General features: G+C 40.1%; 1 protein-coding gene across 1 annotated transcript in view; it reads left to right on the forward strand.

Annotated features, from left to right (window-relative positions):
- Positions 1-3,930: 3,930 nt before the first annotated feature.
- cacna1eb (calcium channel, voltage-dependent, R type, alpha 1E subunit b) overlaps positions 3,931-22,561 on the forward strand; it is a gene marked incomplete at both ends in the record, with an annotated part of 56,345 nt that continues 37,714 nt past the window's right edge. Inside the window, 4 exons of the mRNA XM_083927929.1 lie at positions 3,931-4,346; positions 10,228-10,504; positions 14,589-14,684; positions 15,491-15,630. Of these exons, the coding sequence (XP_083784055.1) occupies positions 3,931-4,346; positions 10,228-10,504; positions 14,589-14,684; positions 15,491-15,630 (929 nt within the window). The remainder of the gene's footprint in view (positions 4,347-10,227; positions 10,505-14,588; positions 14,685-15,490; positions 15,631-22,561) is intronic.

The following is a 22,561-nucleotide window of genomic DNA, read 5'->3' on the forward strand; positions in this document are numbered from 1 at the left end:
AAGCTATTGATTGTTATTCACTTTTGGGTGTTAGATGGAGGGATTCCCTTAGAAAGGATGAAAGTCAAGAGTTTGTACTGTTGGCTAATTTTGTTTCTGCCGCTGTAGGTGCCAGTTCTGCTCGGGGTCCTGCGTTTACAGATGATGTAACACATTATGATTGGCTTTACGTTGGCAGAGATTAATCTTTTCCTGCAAGAATTCTCCACAGATACTTAGACTGATTATGAGACAATGGGTCCCTGCACACAGACATGTAAGAGGCCCCTCACTTTCAAAATTCAAAGTATCTACTTTAAGTCTTTTTTTTTTAGTAATTTGGGTCTCTTTGTGGTCATTGTGCATTTATTTTTAGCAGTTTTCTATGTGGTCATTTTTTGTTTCTCTTTGTGGTCATTTTACATCCCTTTTTAGTTGTGTTGTATCTCTTTGTAATTGTTGTGCTTCTCTGTGATGATTTTTTGCACCTATTTTTAGTCATTTTGCATCTTTTTGTGGTGGTTTTGCATCTATTTTATTAATTTTTGTGTGTCTTTGTCATCTTTTTTGTCTATGTGGTCGTTTTGAGTCTATTTTCAGTCATTTAGCATCTCTGCCTGGTCGTTTTGCATACCTCTAGTCATTTTTTGTCTGTTTGTGTTCATTTTTTATTCATTTTGTGTTTACTTGTGGTCATTTAGCATCTCTATGGGATCATTTTGTGTTTGTTTTCACCAGCAACACTTCATGAGTCAGAGCCCCTGACTTTATAAGCCCCTGGGCCTGTGGTTCAGTAACCCATCCATGCACCCATGGATGTATTAAGGTTCAGTCTACTGTGATTCACTAGTTCTCCTGACCATAGACTGTATGACTCATCCTAGCTAACTAGCAAGCCAGCAAGCCATGTAACAATTTAAAGGAACTGTACTCAACATTTATTTGCAGCGAACTAATATTTGCCATGTAAAGATGTAGTGGAGTAAACACTGAAGTCACTCTCCCTCTGTTGGTGTTGTAATCTGAGTGTTTCTGTTGTTTGTTTTGATAGCCAATCCAGCACGTGTATAGTGCACGTGGCCATGAGGTATTAATAAAGGTCTTCACGTATGGGGAAACAACCTGTTAGAGTTGTGTGGAAGCAACCCAATCCCAAACCAGTTTTTCCCTGTGTTCGAGGGCAAATCACCTGTTTGTAATCAACCTCATGTGAAAACACCCTAACAATTTAAAATGAGGCCTTTTTACTCCAATGAAGCATTGCTACTGTTTCTACTTCTATTATTGTAATTATGTAAAAAGCATCCGAATGTTTTTTTTCCCCACTGTTGTTTACTTATTGCGGGTTATAGGGTTGTAAAAAAGAAAAAAGAAAAGCTGTCTCCAAAGGGACTTGTGCTGGTCCTGCTGTTACACAAACAGGTGTAGGTGTAAGAAAAAGAAAAGAGAGAAATATTAGGAAGCAGGTGAGTGTACCACTGATGTCCGTTCTTCACTGCATCTGGAGGCTACTGTATGTGGCTTAAGTCCACCATCTAGTGGTAAATATATCCGACTAAAAGCAATTGCGCTCACACATTTCACATGAACAGACCTGTTGCATGTATGTCTTAACTCCTCTGATCTCAGGTAAACACAGATAAATAGCTTCCAGCCGTTAGAAAAAAATGTCTGCACACCTCGATTGACTCTTTAATTGAAGTTTTTAAGACACATACATTCACGTTGCCCCACATAAAGTGAGTCATCACCGCGGCGAGTGAAGACGGGATTATCTCCATGATGTCCCGCTCCTGTCCACATGCCTGTTTACGTTCGTGTGAGCCACGCTCCCCTGGCTGCAAGCCACGCCGCGGTATTTATAGCCAAACAGCCGTAATCATCACTCAAGGAATCCTCGCGAAATCGTCCTCAAACCTCTAAACTTGGACTGAGTAGGGCAGAGAGAGGGGCTGATTTTTTTGGATTCACCTGAAAGGGGCTCTCCGACGATGAAGGAGCGCGCGTCACCTCAAGGTAAAGCTGTCAAATTCATTAATCATTTCATTTCTTAATTGACATTTTTTCCCCCTTGTCGCGCCCGCTGCATGAATCCTCTCCCTCCAGTGAACATTTTTAGCATCTTACCCACCTATTCTTAGCCACTTGTTATGACTGCTGCTGCTGCGTGTTTTTTCTTTTCTCTACTTGCGTCAAACTCCACAAGAATGAAAGAAACAGCATCCTAATTAGCAAAAAACCTGTTAACAGGATAGTCAATGTATTCCTTTGAAAACGATTACAGTCCAGCAGCTGACGTGCACAAATTAGGAGAAGAGGTGGGGGCTGCCTGTTGTTCCAGTAGCTTGGCTCTACAGTCGTTGCACTAATTAAAGAAGATCAGAGAAATGTGAATTTAGAATAAAAGAGCAAGTGTTTTAACTTTAATGCAATAGGGATAAGGTGGACGCCTCTTGCAGCAGTAATTAGGTACACCGTGATTTCATCTACAAAGCAACCTCATCAATGCTGCCATTCATGATTCATTTCATTTCTGTTTAAGTTACCTAGATGTCATGGATTCTGCCTATATCATCCAATATGCTCCACCTGCTGCTTTTTGAAGGTGTGGCTGTTGATACAAGTGTCTTGATATTTGATTTCCCCTACGCTGTGGCTGCACAACTGACCATGATAAAAGGCATTTCATATATTTTGAGCTTGCACAGCTGTGCTAAAATCAGAGGCAGACAGCCCATCAGCAGCATAAAGCTGCCATCAAGCCACCACCCGTGTAAATGTGCGCGCTGACCTTGTAGCCTCGCCTGGCTTTTAGATGAGCACTGTGCTGCCTTCTGAGGGCAGAGCTCAACTCAGCCGGACCAGTTCATGTCTGAGGAGCCCTGCTGCTGATGTGTGAGTCACAGTGCCTTTTGCTTCAGCTCTCCCACACTCAGTCATCTTCCTTTCAGCTCCGGCTCACTGGGAACAGCCTTGTTTCGTCTGTCTCTGACTGGTTCATCTCAAACTTGCTGTTTTTCAGCCTTGCCACCTCATCTCCCTCATATTTCTCTGTCCCAGTTACACATGCACGCTTAACTGGACAATGGCAGCAACAACAGGATAATGGTTTATGAGTCTGTTATGTTGTGTTCAGTATTCTGGAAACAAAACATGAAACCGGATTAAAGCCAAGAGAGTCCAAAAACAATCCAAACTGATGCCACATTTGATTGCATTAAAATTACAGAATGAAAAAAAAACCCAACCCAAGGCTGCACAGATGAAACAATGGGAAAGAAAATTGACTTTGTTGATATGTGTTCAGCCATTGTCTGAACCAGCACTGTGTGCAGGTTTTTATAAAGAAATGGGTGAAGCAATATCCTGTTTAGTGTGCCAAAGAGTTTTTTTCCTTTTTGTCATGGTATTGTAGGTATAGAGTATTTCTTTTATATGCTAGTATTGTAGCAAGATATACAATTCTGCTATGGTGACAACCTAAGTACAGGTAAATGGTGGCAATTATTATCAATATATGCTGCACTGTTTAGTGGGAAAATGCAGTTATTGCCAGTTTATCTACAACATCTTTCTTGTCCATATTCCAAAGTCGTCATTTAATAAAATAAAAATGTGAGACATTCAGTGGAATGAGCCCTATTCTAGCTATCTGAGACTGTGTGGCACTGGGATTCATCCTCTGGGGACCATGCATATCTGTGCAAAGTTCAAGGCAATCCATCCAGTAGCAGTTAAGATATTTGAGCCTGGATCAAAGTTGCAGTCCCTAGAGTCAAGCTTTGTGGCTAAAAATAGACGAAGAGAGGGGAGAGGAGAGGGTACAGGCAGGATGTGAAAGGTTTTATGAATGTGTTTCACCACCTTTTACTGTTTGTTTTCTGCCTTTTCACCCTTTTTCTCCTATTTGTAGCATTATGGTAAAACCGCCAACTACCATCCCCTGTAGACATGCTCACCAGTTCAGACCAGTCCCTCTCCCGCTCCCTCACACCCAACCTTCACTCTCCATCCATCTCTGGCCAAAGTGGAAATATGCATGTCCAGTCCTCCCTGTCCCTCCCCGAGCCTGAGGCCTGGAGGAAGCCCAGCTCCAGTCCCCGTCATGGCCTGGGACAAGGAACCCGCTCCAGCTCCCTGCAGGTTCCTCATGCCCTCCCTGACTACCTGGAGCTGCCCCCTCGTGCCGCCAGCTTTGATGTACCTTGTGATCAGGAAGAGGGCTTCTCCGATCAGGGTTCAGGGTCTCTGAGCCCCCACTGCATGCAGAGGCGGCGCGGGGGACTTGTGGAGCAGAAGGATATCATCATGGCTCACCAGGCTCACAAAATCCAGAGCACGCCGCAGGCCCGCAGGAAGGAGTGGGAGTAAGTATAAAAGAGATTTAGAGGCAAAGGATTCCTCTTAAATTGTGTAAAGATGATAAATCTCTATGGAGGAGGATGAAAGTGCCAATGTAAACGCACACTTGCAGCATATGCAGCATAACTTTTCAACCTGTTGAACCTCCATCATTATAAGAATGAAGCCAAAGAACTTCATTTTAAATGCTAGACAAGGGTCCAAGGCCTATACAATAAAGATAGAAAATGCACAGATGTTGTGCTGATGAGAGATTCCGTCATTCAATAAAAAAAAAAAAAATGGGATCTTTGATTTCACTAGTTCAATCACCAATTATTTTACATAGCCGACACTTATCATTATAGGAAAAATATGGGTGCCATTAATAACATTATAATGATGGCTAAATTCGATCTCAGTGTCCCAATTTGTTTATTGTTATTAATTGCACCTGTTCTTTTCCCTGCTATGATGCGTCAAACCGTCTGTTGTGATAATGACCCGCAGACGTTTGACACACTGTAGCTTCAACAATGTAGAGAAAGCAGATATAAGATACAAAAAGAACTGTCAGAAATACACATACTTGTCATTTATCGACATTATACAGAGTTGCTGTATTGTTGTGCTGTAGCTTTTCCGCCAGTGTAAGATGACTTCCTGTGGGGTCTAAGCATCTGGGATTTAATTATTATTATTTTTAATCTAAAATGTGTTATACAAGTAGCAAACTCCATTTTTTAGTGAAAAACTGCTCCTCCGAGTTTTGCTCAGCTTTTACAGTTTGTTTTTGCTTTTTACACAAATACAAAGTAAAGTATACCCCGGTGAAATGTCAGGAGGTTATCAAAGTATGAAAAGATACTGCCTAAACCTTCAAACAGCATATGACTTAAAGCTGCAAAATCAATATTTTTAAATTAACAGTTTGTCAAATGACTGATGTGTGAAGTTCGCTCTGGCTCGCCACTGAACTCACAGATAATTGTTCCCCGACTCTGCGGGTTCCTTCAGCTCTGTGGAGCGTTTAAGCGTCTATGAGCTCATTTTTTTTGGTTTCATGAATGGCATGTTCCTGCAATAGAGAGAGATGCAGTTTCAGGACCACACTTCTAAGATACTAGTTTTTTACGTAAATACTAGAAAAGATGGGCTGGAGGGATGGGTGAAGACATGACCTGCCCTACTCTGGCTCTGATAGGCTTACCCATACCCAAACCTAACCAACCAACCTATCAACCAACCAATCAGAGGCAGGCCATGCCTTTGCCCGTCCCTCTGGATCATCTATTCTGGCATCAACCATGTCGGAATGTAGTTACCCTAACTAACCCAAACCCCGTATTTTAACCTAACCTTTACCCCTTTACCCATAGCTAGCTAGCTTCTAACTTAAGTGTTGACACTTCCACAGTATACCAGTTTTGTTCTGTTACAAGGGTCGTAGAAATGTGGTTGTGGAAATGCGGTCGTGTGGAAATGCGGTCGTGTAGAAATGCGGCCATAGAAATGCGGCCATAGAAATGTGGTTGTAGTAATGTGGTTGTAGAAATTGCAGCTTCCTCCACAGGAACATAATAAAGTTGGGTTTTTTTTAAGTGAAAAGCTTTACATAATCCTACTGTACACTTCTTGCCCTGCACCAAGCAGCAGAGCAGAGCATTTAGCTACTAAAGAATAAAATATTTCCCTCGAGTTGATGGAGAGCAAATCAGAATGAGAGTAAGAGTCTATGGACATTCTCTGGCCATAAAATGACCTCAAATGAAAGCTAAGGTTGCTCTGTGTCTACTGAAAGTGTCAATACGCAACTATGTGAACTAACTAAACACATATACCATATTAACTTTATAAGGTGATAATACCCCTCTAGTAACTGTGGAGTTGTAAGTGAGTTTTTGCAGTTTTCCACCAAATTGCATTGTGTGTGTGTGTGTGTGTGTGTGTGTGTGTGTTCCTGGGGCCTCAAAAAAACACGCAGAATGCATTTCTTTCCTCATAAAACGCTGCAAAGCCGAAAAAATTAAACCTGCATTGTTTACATCCATGTTTGATTGCTAGCAGTCTTCTTTCCCTTGCCTTGATGGTGCATTGCTACATTTCTTGACGTTGCTTCCGTCAATTGTCGATCAATGGAATAATGTGAAACCATCGGCATGACTGTACATGTGCATCTTTGTGCACGAGATATTAACAAAACAGAGACCAACACTTAAAAACATTTTCAACAATGCTACTAATGGTTCAAGTGTTCGAATGACTAACAATTACTGAAGAAGTAACATTACAACATTATTTTTTGTTTTGTTGCTGAGCTACAAAGTGCTTATTTCAAAGGGCACTCCATAGTAGCAATACATATGCAGATTACTGTTATCAGTTGATTCGATGATTTAAAAAAAAAAAAAGGCCTGTGTAACATTGTTCGCCGGGGTTTACTGTCATCAGATACTGTATAGCGTTGTCAATGGCAGAGCTGAGGGTCCTTGCTTGTAAACCTTTGAACTCTGGAGCGCCATTGCTCTGATTATCCGCTTCCCATCACTCATTTCTGGAGTGGTACTCCATCAGCTTTACCCTCAACCCACCAACAAGCCCCCTCCTCCTCCTCCTCCTCCTCCTTCTCCTCCTACTCCTACTCCTTCCTCCGTCCCCTGATTTCCCTTTACTCTACCGTACCACCACCCACTCCACATCCACTTTACTACTGTCATTCTTCCTCTGGCTTTCAGTCTTCTTCTCTCATATACAGAAACACTAACACAACACTTAAGTCAGTTTTTCATCTATGAACCCTGACGTGTACATATTCTTTTTTTACAGCAGTGTTGAATGCATGAACAGTTACAGCATATAAAGTACAAAATATTACACGAGGGACGACAAATTAATAGCTGAACATTGATTTCAGAGCACTGCTGTACATGTATTGTGGTTATTTGTCCATTAGGGGATGCTAGGGAATCAAAGAAGGAGAGCAGCAGGGAAGCAGCATTTGGTGTATTTAGAGCTCAGCAGCTGAGTTTGGACATTGTTGAGTTTTACAACTACACAACAGGAGTATTGATATTTAGAAAATCTGAAGATCAAAATAAACAAGTGATACTGAATTTCTGCACAATATGACTTTTTTTTTTATCACAACAGAAACTTTTCAAGATTCGTTCAAAATGAGTTCATCTGCAGGGCTGTAAGATATCTCTGAAACAACCATAATGTTAATGTGTTTCAAGATAAAGTGGCACAGTGTCACACCAATCTGCGATGATATAAGCAGCGGTTATTGGACAAATCAAACTGACATAACTCAGAGATGATATCTGTTGCTAGGAAACAGAGAGAAAAAATAAAATGCTAAAACCACTCCAGTCAATGCTGGATGAAAGCCTGTCTGCAATTATATAAATGCTCTTCAGAGTTCAGGCAAAATGAACGCCCATTATCGTTTCAACACACAGTGCATGTCACCTGTAGCCTCACTCATCTGTCTTCCCCTGAGCGGCGTTTCTAAAGATGTTTTCTGCTGGACAATGGACATAAGAATCTAGTTCACACATCCAAATTGATATGAGCTTCTCTTCTTTTATCCGCTAACAGTTTTCATGGTTATTTTTAGAAGGCTATGAGTTGGCTATGAGCATGGGCAGAAACAAAAGCTAAACACTCTGAGAGCAGACATCACCATGGACCGTCAGTGTAGTTTGTCCAATGACCCTGATGGAGGGGAGGTGTGTGTGTATGTTTGTGTGTTGGGAGAAACAGATTTCTGTAGGAAGAGGTTGCTCTATTGTGCAACATGGCTTTTGTTGGCAGAAATGAACAGAACGGAGCAGGGATTCGAGAGAGCAATGTTGCTATGGAAACAACAGCAAAGAGAGAGAAAGAAACAGAGAGAAAGAGAGAGAGAGAGAGAAAGAGAGAGAGAGAGATACAGTTTGCAAAGATGGACAGATATTTTTGTTGGACAGCATGGAAGTAGATGATGTTTTTTTGTAATGAATGCTTATGTAACACATTTTAAGTGAGTTTAGTGAGTGTGATATACTGTATGTTGCAGATACTAGTATGCAAACCATACGTATCACATGCTGATTGTCATCATGCTATGACAACTGAACAGGTCAGTGAAACCTTAGATTGCTCTCCTGCTTTGCATCAAGTGACACGCCCGCCCGCTTCATGCAGATTAGAAAGAGGAGGCAACAAGAGTCATGCCGCAGTTTTTGGAGCTCACTTAGAGACTTATTCATAGATCCTGTTAAATCTGTTTTTTTTCTTCTCCCCCAGATCTCGACTTGTTTGCCAAGCATACATTTGTCACTCTCTTTTGGCTTGCTCCCCCCCTTGTCTGAGCTCTGCCTCACTGCCCATCTGCACACTGTCATACCTGCATCGTGCTGCTGCACAGTTGAGTCCGTCAGTCAGCGGCAGAGAGCGATACTTTGTGTCACAGATGATGCCGGGGCTTTTAATTGCATTTGTTTGATGTGATGAACAGCGGCTTCAGCCACTATTGAATAATAGCTGTGGGGGCTGAAGTGGTCATCTTCAGGAAACAGTGGGGAAGGGAGGAGAGCAGCAGATGGAGCGAAAAAGCCCAGTTGCCTAATGAGGTCTCACTTGTGGCACTGAGTGTGAAAAAGACCCTGCTTTCTTTCCTGCTCCCTCAAAAAGGGAGCAGCCCTAAGATCTATTTCATGCTCTATTTTTAATCCTGACTTTTACTCCAATATTAGCACGATGGCCTAGTTGTTAAATGTTTTAATAGTGCAACTCCGTCTCCATTAATGAAAATATGACAATGGTGTCTGCATATGGGGAAATGAGTCAAGCTCGTGTTCTATAAATCACCTTTAGGTCAGGTTATTTCACTGCTTGCCATATCCACACACTTGTTGCCTCTGTCTGTGCATTGTCTCTCCAGTGTTAAATGTATTCTGCACCCACTAATATTTTTACATAATTGTTTTTTGAACCACATACCCACACAGACTACTGTATATAGGCTTTTTTTTTGTTTTTGTTCATCCTCTGTAAACTGTAATTGCTATGGTAACAAAAATATATATCCCACCTCTTCACCAGCTTTCATTCAGATGAATTTCGAAATCGCCATCATGAAATATTACTGTGGGAGGGGGCTGCTATAGTGCTGCTGGCTGCGTGATCATTTTCCCAGCAGGTAATAAGACGATGTAAGATGATCTAGCGATTCAAGCAACTCTGTCGCTACATTTTCCACTGATTCGAGAATAATTGAATGTGCGGGTTTTTTAAAAATATATTAATATTATAAAGAATCCGGTTAAGACGCGTTAAACAGGCTTCTTTTTCAGGTGAGGTCTTTCTTTCGTCAAGTTCACCGAGTGGAGAAGATGCGTAAAGTTTGCGAAGACTTCCCTCGGATCTCTCCATCTAATGAGCAGAGTAGTTTTTGATCACACAGCTGTTGCTTTGTCAGATCGAAACGAGCTCGGACGTTGATCGAAAATAGAAAGGTTAAAACACGGTGGATCTTTTTTTTCTTCTTAATCCTCCCTCCGCTGCCTGCAGAGTTTAGATACGCGCACGTATCAAAAGTTGTTCAGGGCTGATTGTAACGCGCTGATAAGCAGATGGGATAACAGAGATTTTGCACCTGAATCGTCATTGAGTAAATGGATGTTTTTTTTCTGCATAAAATATAAGCCAACTGAATGACATAATCCTCTTTTTCTCGAGAATATGGAGTGCTAGGAATCTGCAACTTTTGGGGGGAATCTTGGCGCTCGTAAAGGTGTCACCAGATTGAAGGTGGATCCTTTCCCCCCCCCCTTCGTTTAGCTCCACTTCACATTTTTTCTTTTAAAATAGAAGTCCTGTAGTGAAACTCTCTAAGCCGGAGGTCTCCTCATCTCTCTGTAGAATGGCTCGGTTTGGAGACGAGTCCGCTCCCGGCACGGTGGACTCCGGAGATGGGGACGTGGAGCAAGGCGGAGAAGAAGGACAGGACGCGGCGGCGGCGGCGCTGACGGCTTCCATGAAACAAGCCAAGGCGCAGCGGGCCCGGACCATGGCTCTGTACAACCCCGTCCCTCACCGGCAGAACTGCCTCACCGTCAACAGGTCGCTCTTCATATTCGCAGAGGACAACATCATTAGGAAAACGGCAAGAAGAATCATTGAATGGCCATATCCTTCCGTTAAAGAAGTTCAATTGGTCTATGCTTTACTTACAGTTTGTTATAGAGAAAATGCATGTTCTCAGTTCAGCACCATGGACAGCTACATGCAGCATGGGAAGCATGCAGCACAGACATACAGTACAACTACTCCTGAATGTTACGTTTATGCCTAAAAAGTGACACAACTACAGATTCTTAAGTGTAATCTCAGTGTTGCATGTCTTATGCATGACTTCTTCTCATTTGTCTCCTCTTTTGTTCAATGTTTGCTTATCTGTGTAATGCTCACCAGCTGATTATTATTAGGTAGATTAATGAATTCCTCTGCATAGCGGAATTTAACTTTCTTCTCAGTCACTGTGCCCTGATTGTATTAATCTGTGGCAGGGGTAGGCAATTCCGGTCCTGGAGAGCCACTGTCCTGCATGTTTTAGGTTTCTCTCTGCTCTAACACACCTGTTTCTATTGGTTTGCTCGTAAGAGTAGGGAGAAACCTAAAACATGCAGGACAGTGGCTCTCTAGGACCGGAATTGCCCACCCCTGATCTGTGGGCTCCATGTGCTCCGGTGTTGGCAGAAGACAGAAAGTTAGCATGTGCTGATCATTAGAAGCAGCTCTGCTCACTGTGGGGGTGGCATGTAGGCACATCTCTGCTGCCTTAGTGCTCATTGGAATATGAACCTGGCCATGAGTAGGTGTCAGTTCAAATCCACCAGGCAGCGTTTTCTCTGTTTCCTGATGCAGCCTCGGCCAACAGTTTATCTCCGCTGAAGTTCTGCAGATCTAACAAAGATGATCGGGCATGTTATTTTTTTTTTTCTAGCAACTGCAGCAAATTCATGTAATGTGAACACAGGCAATATGTATGTGTGAACACTAATTACAGGCCAAACATAAGAATGTGTTAGTGCAACTTGTCTTGTTCACTTCAATCTATTTATTTTTGTTTACTTTAACCAAGCGATTTCCTGAGAAATCGTGTACATATTTAGATATTTTAAAAGCATAATCAGTTCAACATCTCTCAGCTGCCATATCTACCCACTTGCTCCTCCTGTCTTACACCCCCTTCAGTGCTGCATGCCAGTCTCCCACTGTTACCTAACCACCGACTCTGTGTTGTGTGTGGGAGTGGGGCTAGTGGTCAGGACTAGCTGGCCACTGGCAGCATGTTCATGTGACTGTCGGTATCACAGAGGCAGAGGAATGTGGGAGAGAGCTGGCCAACTGTGATGGATCGTGGGCTGAAAAAGCAGCACATGTCAGAGTACTGACTGAGTGAGACCCAGATTTTCGCTCACAGCGTCCAACTTCTGAGGTCGCTAGTAAAAAAATCAGATTCATGTGCATTCATTGCAGTGGTGTTTCTTTGATTGTATGTTCCTGCACAAACACATTGGAAGTGTTGCAGTGTGATCTTTCTCACAAGTTCAGAAGTTGCTGGGACTACTGTCGCCCAATGTAGGCCACAGTCTCAGCACCATAAGTTCAAAGAAGCATACCAGTTTTTCCTGTAACAGAAAATGTGCTTTTCTTTGTTTTTGACTGTTGGTCAGATAAAACAAGGTATTTGAAGATTTCACCTTGGAGTCTTGGAAACTATAGCGAATAGCGTTTGCTATTTTCTGATGTTTTATATATATATATAGTTTATAGTTTTATAGTATATAGTTTAAGTTATATTTCCATGGATACATCTCAAAAGTAATCAACTTATTCATGGATTCTGATATTATTCATTAGTTGCATCCTTCATGTTTACTTTACATCACTGCTGATTATTTATATTTTTCCATTCATTTGCATATAACAAAGAGACCCATACGCGTACTCCTAAAGCTTTAATTCATTATCTTATCTATCAAACTCCATTAAGAATGTAACTTTGACAAAAAACTATCAACTTGATGTTGACTGTGGTGAATTCACATCTCAGCAGTTTCAAAAGTCTTTGTACATTTTCTTCATATACGGATGAAAAATCAATCAGTTGCAAACAAAAAAAAAAATTTGCATTAATTATGAGAACTAGTTTATAATTTAGGTCAAATTTCAAACGTAATACCAAACATCCCCTAAGCTTCTCAATTGTGATGATTTTATTAACCCAAAAATTAAATGGCAGAATAATCAGTAGTGAAAATAATCATCAGGTGCTTTGATTCAATTACATCAAATGAAACCAAAGGATGTGCTATAAATCCAGTGAAAAACGTAAAAACAATCCCGATACACTGACAAAGGAAGGCAAAGAATTCTACGCCCTATTCTACATTTCAAGAGTGAGGAAATTGATTTTTGTACTGAAATAAAACAAACTACTGCACAGAAAATCAGAAAAAAATATATTAAAATATCAAAAGACAACACTATGGTAAACTGTATGTGATTCATCGTAAATGGTCTAAAACATGCATAGTCTCTATTTAGTATATTGGTAAAAGGTGAGGGCAAGTAGAGCGGCTGAGATTTATTAAGTGTTTCCCCCTATATCTATTTTCAACTGCCTTCAATGGCAACACTGTGGACCTGTCAATGTGAGTCGTTGTGGGTCCCAGAGGCCCCCATCACCGCGCTCCTCTGTGAGTCAGTGACCCCCTTTCAGTGAAGGCAGGAAAATTAATAACAAGGAGCAGCTGCCTCATGGGAACTCCAGGACACGGAAAGTCACAGGCACATACAAGTGTTGGGGCACATATAGTCACACGCAATGCATGCTGGTTCGCACATATAGTATTCACATACTGTAGCCATAGGGCCCATGCATGTACGCACACATACAGATGTTTCAGCTTTGACAAAGTTAGATGTAACTGCTGAGAAACTATAGAAACGAGAAATAATGTGAACCTGCATGCTTTAAAACCTAAGGTAATATTCAGACCAAATTGGAGTCTCATCAAGAAAATACATCCCCCGACTGCAGTGATGGTGCAGACGCCTAGAACGCTGACCAATCAGAGCAGATTGGACTTTTTCGGGAGGGGGTCTTAAAGAGACAGGCACTAAAACGGAGTGTTTCAGGCAGAAGGTGAAAATGTTAGGACACACACTATAAGAAAATAATGTGTTGATAAGGGACCTTTAATTATTTTTCTGTCAATAATTGATTAATCACCTAATAATTTCAGCTGATTGATTGAAGATTGCAGCTTTCGTTACATTTGTTTATTATTTATTTGCACATTTTATTCAGAACATGTGAGACTGTTTCTAATTCAACTTTAATTATTTCCACAAACTATTGCAATGTTTCTACGAGTTCTCAGGTAAGGATTTTTTTAATTTATTTTTTACAAATAGTCTATAAAATGTTAGAAATTACGTAAAATGCCCAAGGTGACATCTTAAAATAATCCTTTGTTTTGTCCGACCAACAGTCTGAAAACAGTAGCAGGAAATGTTTGGACCTTTTCCAGGATATTATCAGATTATTTCATGATTAATCTTCTGACTATCATGTATCCAGTCATAATAAAAACATGTGTAACATCTCTTTTTTCAAAGTTCAAACTGTAGTTAAACGTGTCGTTGCTCCTGTTTTATTATGAGTATTCAACTCAAAATCAAACAGTTCAAGCTTAAAACGTTGACTGCTTTTATTTAGTAGCAAAGAGATGTTCTACACTAAAATTGATAAACTGTATAATGCACACTGCAGTGTACTGTGGTGTCAGCTGTATGTAGTGAAAGTGGTTATGCGGACTGTTTGCTGTAGTTTGCGTAGTTAAAACAGTCAGGCCAAGGTGCCTTCATTTGTGCTCTCTTTCCCTCCCTAACCTGCCTCTTTTTCCTCTTCATGAAAAGCACTTTTAAAGGCAGGTTGCCATGGATACTGCAATATCTCTAACAGATTGCCTCCAATACCAGAGTATATGAACCATGACATAATTCATCTGTCATTTATTCCATCTCTGTTTTTTTCTCCTTTCCACTGAACCACGCAAACTTTAAAGTATTTGTGGGATTTAGAATGTAGTTGTACTGCGGATCTACAATATCAATATTTGTTTGTTTTTGTGTGCTCATTTGTGTGTTGTCTCCTAGTGTTATGATACTTAAGTACTTTCCTTAACTTTGTGGCCTTTACACCATTTGAGTACATGATCCTTGCCACCATCACCGCTAACTGTGTTGTCCTAGCCTTGGAGCAGCACCTCCCTGGAGAGGATAAGACCCCCATGGCAAAGAGACTGGTGAGGACAAAATCTGTTTTCACATCCTCAAGTGATCCATCAAGTTTTTGTGCCATAAAATGCAGTAATCAAGTTCCAAAATCCTCCAAAAGTGAAACCTCCCTTTTTTATGTAAGGGTATCTACTTTGATATAAGCATGTAGCATTTTGAAACGGTGGTGGATAGTTTGGGACAGAAATTGATGACAAAGATATGCCTGTTTTAAGAAAGCTAACACTGTTACTATGTTACTAAGTTTTGGAAACATGGCAATAAAAGCCACATATACAACTGAGTACATTTACTCCAGCACTCTACTTAGGTATAATTTTACTACTTTTTACTCCTATATATTAATTTCACAGTCACTAACTATTATTGTATGTTTCTATATATAAAACATGTTAAGTTTATTTAATAAAGGTAGTTATAGATTCAGATTAGATGTTTTTAAAATATGCTTTTAAATGCTGTTTACGGTAAATTTATGTGAACACATTCATAAGTCAGTAATAACAATCTAATAATACTGTATGTAATGTAAGTTTCATGATCCTTTTGATCATTTTACTTAAGTAAGATTGTAAATGTAGGACTTTTACTTTTTAATTTTTTGTTGTGGTATTGCTACATTTTCTTAAGGACTAAAGGAGTGAAAAGTAAAGGACATGAGTACTTGTCCCACCACTGTGGAAATGTATGAGCTATCATGACATGGCAATTTGTTTTCTACCCCACTGCTGCACACACTTTCTGTACAGTACACTGTGTTTATGTGTGACTGACCTGTTTCTTTCACATTATTTCTTATACGTTACTTTTACAGGAGAAGACGGAGCCGTACTTTATTGGGATCTTCTGCTTCGAGGCGGGGATCAAGCTGTTGGCCCTCGGTTTTGTTTTCCATAAAGGCTCGTACTTGAGGAACGGCTGGAACGTCATGGACTTCATAGTTGTGCTCAGTGGGTGAGTGACATCATTTAGTCGTCAAGGCAACCTGGAAATAAGAAATGTTTGTTGTAAAAACATTGTCAAGTTGTTTCTTGCCAAGCATACTGGTGAAATCTGTTTTTGGAGGAGGAACGGATATCAGTTCTCTGTAGCTAACCAACTTTTTGAACATCTCCATACACTCTGCCAGTCAAATCAGAGCAAAGCAATTGCACTTAGACTTTGGACTGGCAGTAGAGTATAAACGTCTTGCAAAGCTTTCCTCCTTTTTTTTTTTCCTTCTGTCTGGATGCTTAATAGATCTTTTTTAAAGCAGTCAGAGGTGGGAAAAGCACAGGTGTGACTAATAGCATTAATGGTGGCTCAGTTCCATGTAAGCCATTCATTCCAGTGAGCGAATATGCACAATAGCAGGACCCTGGAGCTGGCTCACCTACGTGAAATACAGCCATCATTAACATTATTAATTACACTTGTATTTTTGTCCTGTGGCATGTGAAAATGCCTGCTGTGAAAAAGGTTTACTAGATTAAAGTGTTATTTTGCTGTTATTGTTGAGGCTGTTCCAAATTGTGCATGTTTTTATAGTTTGGGAGGTAAAACATTTACCATTAGTCGTACACAGGGAAGCCCTGGCAAAGCAACACAAGCTAGTGGAGCAGAAGTTAACTGTAGAGCAGAAGTGGAATTTGGCTTTTCTGTATCGATAAGTAGTGAGTGAGTGTTTCTCTAGCCTTCTGCTGTGTTTGCATATACAGTTATATTGACATATGTTGTTGCTATATGTTATGATATATTGTACAGTTTTTCTGGCTGTAAACAGATGTTAGTAGTGCTAAAATGGTCTGGACTAGGAATGAAACCAATGGCGTTATGGAAATATAGTTAATAGCACAATTGGTCAATACTGACATCCCTGGGACCGTTTCCACTATGCAACAGTAGAATCCATTTCTTTGGCTGTTTATTATCTCTAAATATCTTATTTAACAGTAACTTTATGTCATTAAAGTGATTTTTTTGCGCTCGAAGCTTGGAGCAACAGTTCGTTAGCTCTGCCAGCTAACTAGCTAACAAGATAAAGGGTATTCTCTGTACTAGAATGGAACATACTTTTGTATGTCTTTTGAGAATAATGGGACAAATAATGAAGATAAATGTACCCAAACACAGTTAAAATATAATATCATCTCTGACCTAATATTTAATAATAACTAATTCTAAGCTCTGCAAACTTCAAGGATAATGCTGCCGTTATTCTGTACATTTCTCACTGTTAATAAGTCAGATGAAAAGACCAAAACCTTTACAACTTCCCCAGCCTTTTCATGACCCCTACATACTGAGAAAAAGGATGTAAACAAGTCACAAATATACAGTTTCATTTAAAAAAGCTCTACACTGTAGTTTTTAACACGCTTCAGTCAAGCAGGAGTAAATAGTGCAGGAGTAAATAGCATATTGGTAGGGACTATTTTCAGCCGCAGATCAATACACATTCAGTACTCTAGTACGTATTTCCAACAGCAGGATGGTGTATGTGGGATGGACTCAAAATAATCTACCTTGGTCGTGTTTATCGTAAAAAGGAACATGTCACCCCTTGTAATAATTGCAACATGGCTCATTAATGTGATTTTGGACAACAATGGCAAAGGCACAATATCAGGCTTTGTCAACACAGGCTTGTTAGTAAGAGCAATAAAATAGTTAATTATGGTCTTTTTTATGGGGTTTCTTTAAAGGAAAAATATATAATATTGCCCACCTTTTAGAATCCATTTGAAGTTCAGCAAAGTAGTGTGGGTTTGAGTACATGTGCGCTTGGAGGTACGCCTACTTCTAGTTCTGAATTTGGTTGAACTTAATTGTATGAGAGAATGGAGAACAAAGTTTTTCAATTAATGCTTAGCAAATGATCCTGCAATTAATTTTTGACAGAATTCATTTCTACTTTACCAGACTGTGGCTGGTGAACCAAAAGATTCATTTGAAGACGCTGATTGTCAAGTCATGTTGGTGCATTCATGTGTGGGACGCTGCTTGTGTCAACGGTTATCATTACTGTCACCACGTGTGCTTGTGTTGCATTTTAAAGGCTTCTAATCTCCATGTGGTGCAGCCTCATGTCTGACAGATGGTCAGCAGGGGTTGACCCTATGGCAGTTCTTTATTGTTGTTATGTTGTTGTTGATTTTCCTCTCCATATATATATTAACACTGCATGCATACGCAGAAAATCCCAACACATAAATGCAAGGAAATATGTGTTTCCACTGCAGTCAGCAATAGGTGGGTGGATAAGTGGATTGGCAGTTGTGACTAAAACCTGCTTCAGTTCGCCCCCCTCTGAATTAAATGTGAATGCAGTGCTGTTTTGCGAAAGCATTAAAAGAATAGATGGATGGTGCGAAAGAGAGACGAAAGGAGAGTCGAAACAAACGGTAGAAGAAAAAAAAAATTCAAAACACAATGAAATACTTAAGCCTGTGAATGTTCTCATTTGTCCAGGTCATTGTTATCCCCAAAGCAATTTCAGTCAAAAGCAACTGGACTTGGTTATTTGTCTAGGAAGACATTCTTCATTTGTTCCCATGAAGACAATGTTTAGTGAATTAATTGTGCAGGAGATAAGCCTTGTTACCACTTGTATAATGTTTATAGCTAAGTGTACAGTATTGAGCATGCAGGGAAGATTGCTGTTGGCTTGTTGACATCTCATGTCAACCTGACACCCACATATTTCTCTTTCTCAGTTTCTCTTATTTCTTTGTCTGTCTTTCTATCCCGCTGTCTCTCTCTCTCTCTCTCTCTCTCTGCCTCTTACATAAAAGGCACATCAGCATCACATTTACAGACCAGTTAGTGCCGGTCCAAACAATCAACAGCTGTTTTGTTGACAGATTTTTACTGAATTTGCAAGGTTAAAGCGCTTAGTCTGGTTTAGGAATCTAACAGTTGTTAACACTGGTTGCTTTATTGGGATGCTTTGAAATGATCTCATTAGGCATCTGTTTAAGTTTTCTACAAAACATTTTGCTCTCAGTTACTCAATAAATGGCTCGCTAGCGTAAAGAAACAAAGCAGTGTCTGTTTTGTACAAAGAAACAGCTAGTTATGGGGGCAGCAGCACCTCAGTCCATAGGTGACTTGGCTGGGAACCGTAGGGTCACTGGTTCAAGTCCCGGTGTGGAACATGTATGGAGCGTGGACTGGTGGCTGGAGAGGTGCCAGTTTATCTCCTGGGCACTGCCGAAGTGCTGTTGAGCAAGGCACCGGACCCCCAACTGCTCGGGGCGCCGGTCACTGGCAGCCCCCTCGCTCTAACATCTGTCCTTAATTGCATGTATAGGTCCCCTTTGTGCATGTGTGTATTTCGGGCCAGTGTGTGTAACATGCTTAATAATAAGAGTGAAAAAATTAAATTTCCCCGTTGCGGGATCAATAAAGTAATTCTTCTTCTTATTCACAAGCCTTTGACTAGTTGTGTTTTGATATACAGTGCTAGAAACGCAAGGCAGGAGAAACATGTCATTAAAATGACATATTACATTTTCAATCAGAATCAGAATCAGAATCAGAAAAATGTATCATCCATTGCAAAGCAGTGGAAATGTGTCTTTGACGAGGTTCACAGAATAAATAAGACAGGTTAACGTATAGGTTAAAATACGTACAAGATATAAAAACATAAAATGCAGTAAGCTGTACAAAAGTACTCCAATGATATGAAAATGCAAAGGTGTAATAGTTTAATATGATTTGTCAATCAGGCTTTTAATTTGTAGTTTCCTTTTTTTCTGTAGTAAAAGCAGTTACAATGGATTTAACATCTGTTAGAAGAACCTTACAGCAACAAACCACACCTAAAGCATCATACACTTCTCGGTTCCCATATTCTTCTCAGTGTGTTTCAGTCATTGTTCCAACAAAGTATGGCTAAATAAATTTGCTGCAAGATTATGCTGTGAATAACCACAGCTGCACAGAACTGTTGTCTTTTAGCAGCCGCCCATCAAGCATTAAAAAAGTGAGTGTTGCTAACAATAGAGAGTTGGCGTAGGATATCACTTGAAGGCCAGCGGTGCAAGTTGTGTAACAGTTTGATGGAGTTTGGAGTTCAGATCGAGCTGCGGTGTGCACCCAATTACAGTCCTCCAAAACACACTAGTGGGAACTTGAAAATGTGTGTCTTACATAACAATTATTGACATTGTTGATACATTTTTGATGATTATTTTCTCAGTTAACTGATTCATCGTTTTTTACCTCCCCTATATGTGAAATTAAAGTACAGGATTTACTCTAGTTTACAGATTTTGTTTGCCCAGCCAACGGTCCAAAACTATGATAGAAGACCAATCGACGAATCTCTCCACTTCTACTGTGTGTCTATCTGCGGTTAAGACACTATGATATCCAGTCCAAAAGTTAAATGCAGTGTACCTTAAAGAGGCTATAATATTATTTTTGAAATAATGTATCAAATGCTAATGTCAAAGCAATGTAAAAGTGGTCATTATCATTATTGCCCTTCGACTTTATGGAACTTTATACTTTGTAACTGCTCTCATAGCTTGTTTTATGCAGCAACAAGCAGCTGTTTTCAGTGAAATTAGCTCCAGAAACTCACTAGACACCAAACAACAGACAGAGAGAGAGAGCTGGTGAAAATAGTGGAGCATTTAGCAGTGAAAGCGCAAGATATTTCCATTTGGAGCTAAAAGAGCTTGAACATTGGACTTACATTCATCAGGTGGCCAGAAAAAAAATCCAAATAAATGAAATGATGCTTCCTATCCGCTGGATGTATAAATGAGCAACAATTTTTTGACAATTTCACCATATTAACAGAAATGCTTATAATATGTGGGGCTATTTAGTTGACTTAGATTTCTTTAGTTGAGTAGTAATTTTTAAGATTATTTTGCCAGTTTTTCAAAACTTTTATCAGATAGGAAAGACAGTAAATGGGGTGAAAGAGAGGGGGAGACATGCAGAAAGGGGCTGCAGGTTGGAGTCGAACCTGCAGCTGCTGCCCTGGGGTCGTTCAGCCTCTTTACATAGGGCGACTGCTGCCACTGGCCGCCCCGATTAGTCATTTTTATGCTTTTTTCATGCTGAATGACTTATTTCCGAGAAACTTATGAGAACCTCTCTGGTAAACACAATGTTTAAAGTGGTGCTTTTTCGTGATTCTTTGTGGGGAAACTCCGTTGTACAAATCTGTCAAATAACAATCAACTAATTGATTAGTCGACAAATTCGTGTTAGTCGACTAAGAATTTCCTTAGTTGCGGACAGCCATAATGATACGTCAATGTTGTATTCACATCTTGTTTCCTCTTCACCCAAGTGGCCAAAAAACAACAACATTTACTGCAGGTTTGCCCTGCACCATTGCCCAACAGTGGAGTTACTCCAAAAAAAAATACCTTAACTGTTAAAGTTTCCTCTCGTACCATTTAAATCATGTCACTCACAGTGTAAAATGCAGAAAGTGTCATTTCTGCAGCCTACAGATCATCTTGCCCAATTCTAGCCACAGCTGGTGACTGACGACCTGGTTTCCTGCCACCTATCTGACACATTTTCTTATAGCACATATGGTTCTCTCTTCTCCTCTCTCTTTCTGAAACACACACACACACACACACACACACACACACACACACACACACACACACACACACACACACACACACACACACACTGGTGGTACAGAACAAGTAAGTCAGACTTAAAAGAAAACACACATGTCAAAGAGGCCAGTTGGGAATAAAATCGAGGCCACTGGGCCAGTGCTGGTGGCATTCATTTCATTTCATATTAATGAATTGCTAGAAGCGAATCTGCTGGGACACTGGGCTCAATTAAAATCTGTAATCTGAGTAAAGAGTGTGTAGCAAACAGCTAGAACAAGTTACCCACAAACCAATTTAATTCACAGATTTTCTAAAATGGTCAATTGTATCCTGAGGCAAACAGAAACAGGCGCTGGTGCTTTGATTAGCAACAAAATGTCTCCCAAATGACTTTTGCATGTGTTTGTGTGTGCTCCATTTACAAGGCTGGAGGTACAGATTGTTGCCAGTGAACCTGTTGCCCTTGTGTTGTTAGATTAGTTCTGATAACTCCCTCATCAGACCTGAATGATATTGATGCAGGTGTCACTGTCAAGTCCCCATCATGTTGTATAAAGGATATAGCTTTTCCTTGTATGACACACGCTTGCTGCTAAAATTGTTGCTCTTTATACAGGATGAATAATACAACTGGGTGGGAGTTGGGAGTGATTCATTAGCCATCTGGCACAAAGACAGAGACACACAGGAGTGACTCTGTCTTTGCAAAAGCAGTTTTCATCTGTATTGTCAAGTTTGTATATATTGCTGGAATTATGGGGGGCAAAACTGTGCTGTCCCCACCCCATCAACCGTCTTCTGTGAGCTGTCAATGTATATTGTCCCTCCTACTTCACAGTGTATAGCGTACACAGCCGACATGGACATTTTGTTATTTGAGACAATAGGCTGGACGATATGGCAAAAATCTTCTATCCCAATATAAAGACAATCATTTCATATATTGATGAGTTTTTTTTCATTTTTATTTAGTGCAAAATGAACATAACGTGCAAGTCTAAGTAATCATAAAAGTTGCTGTATTGTTGTTCCATGTTTTGTCTGACATTGGGATGGATATAGAAAAATATACATAATTGAGATTTTTAGCTTGTTCAATTTGAGAAAAAAAAAGTAGTAATGGATTTAGAAATAGCTTTTGTAAATGTGTTTTTTGTATAGGTAATAAAGTAAGTACGTTTTGGTATGTAAACCCAATTAAAGAGAGGAGTACTAATGTTGCCATAAGATGCACAGTTTATGTTTTTTCCTGATTTAATTCAAAGCCAGTCATTTGTTGACGCATTATGTTGATGACATTG

Source organism: Echiichthys vipera, assembly GCF_963691815.1.
Source record: "Echiichthys vipera genome assembly, chromosome: 15".
Lineage (NCBI taxonomy): Eukaryota > Metazoa > Chordata > Actinopteri > Perciformes > Trachinidae > Echiichthys > Echiichthys vipera.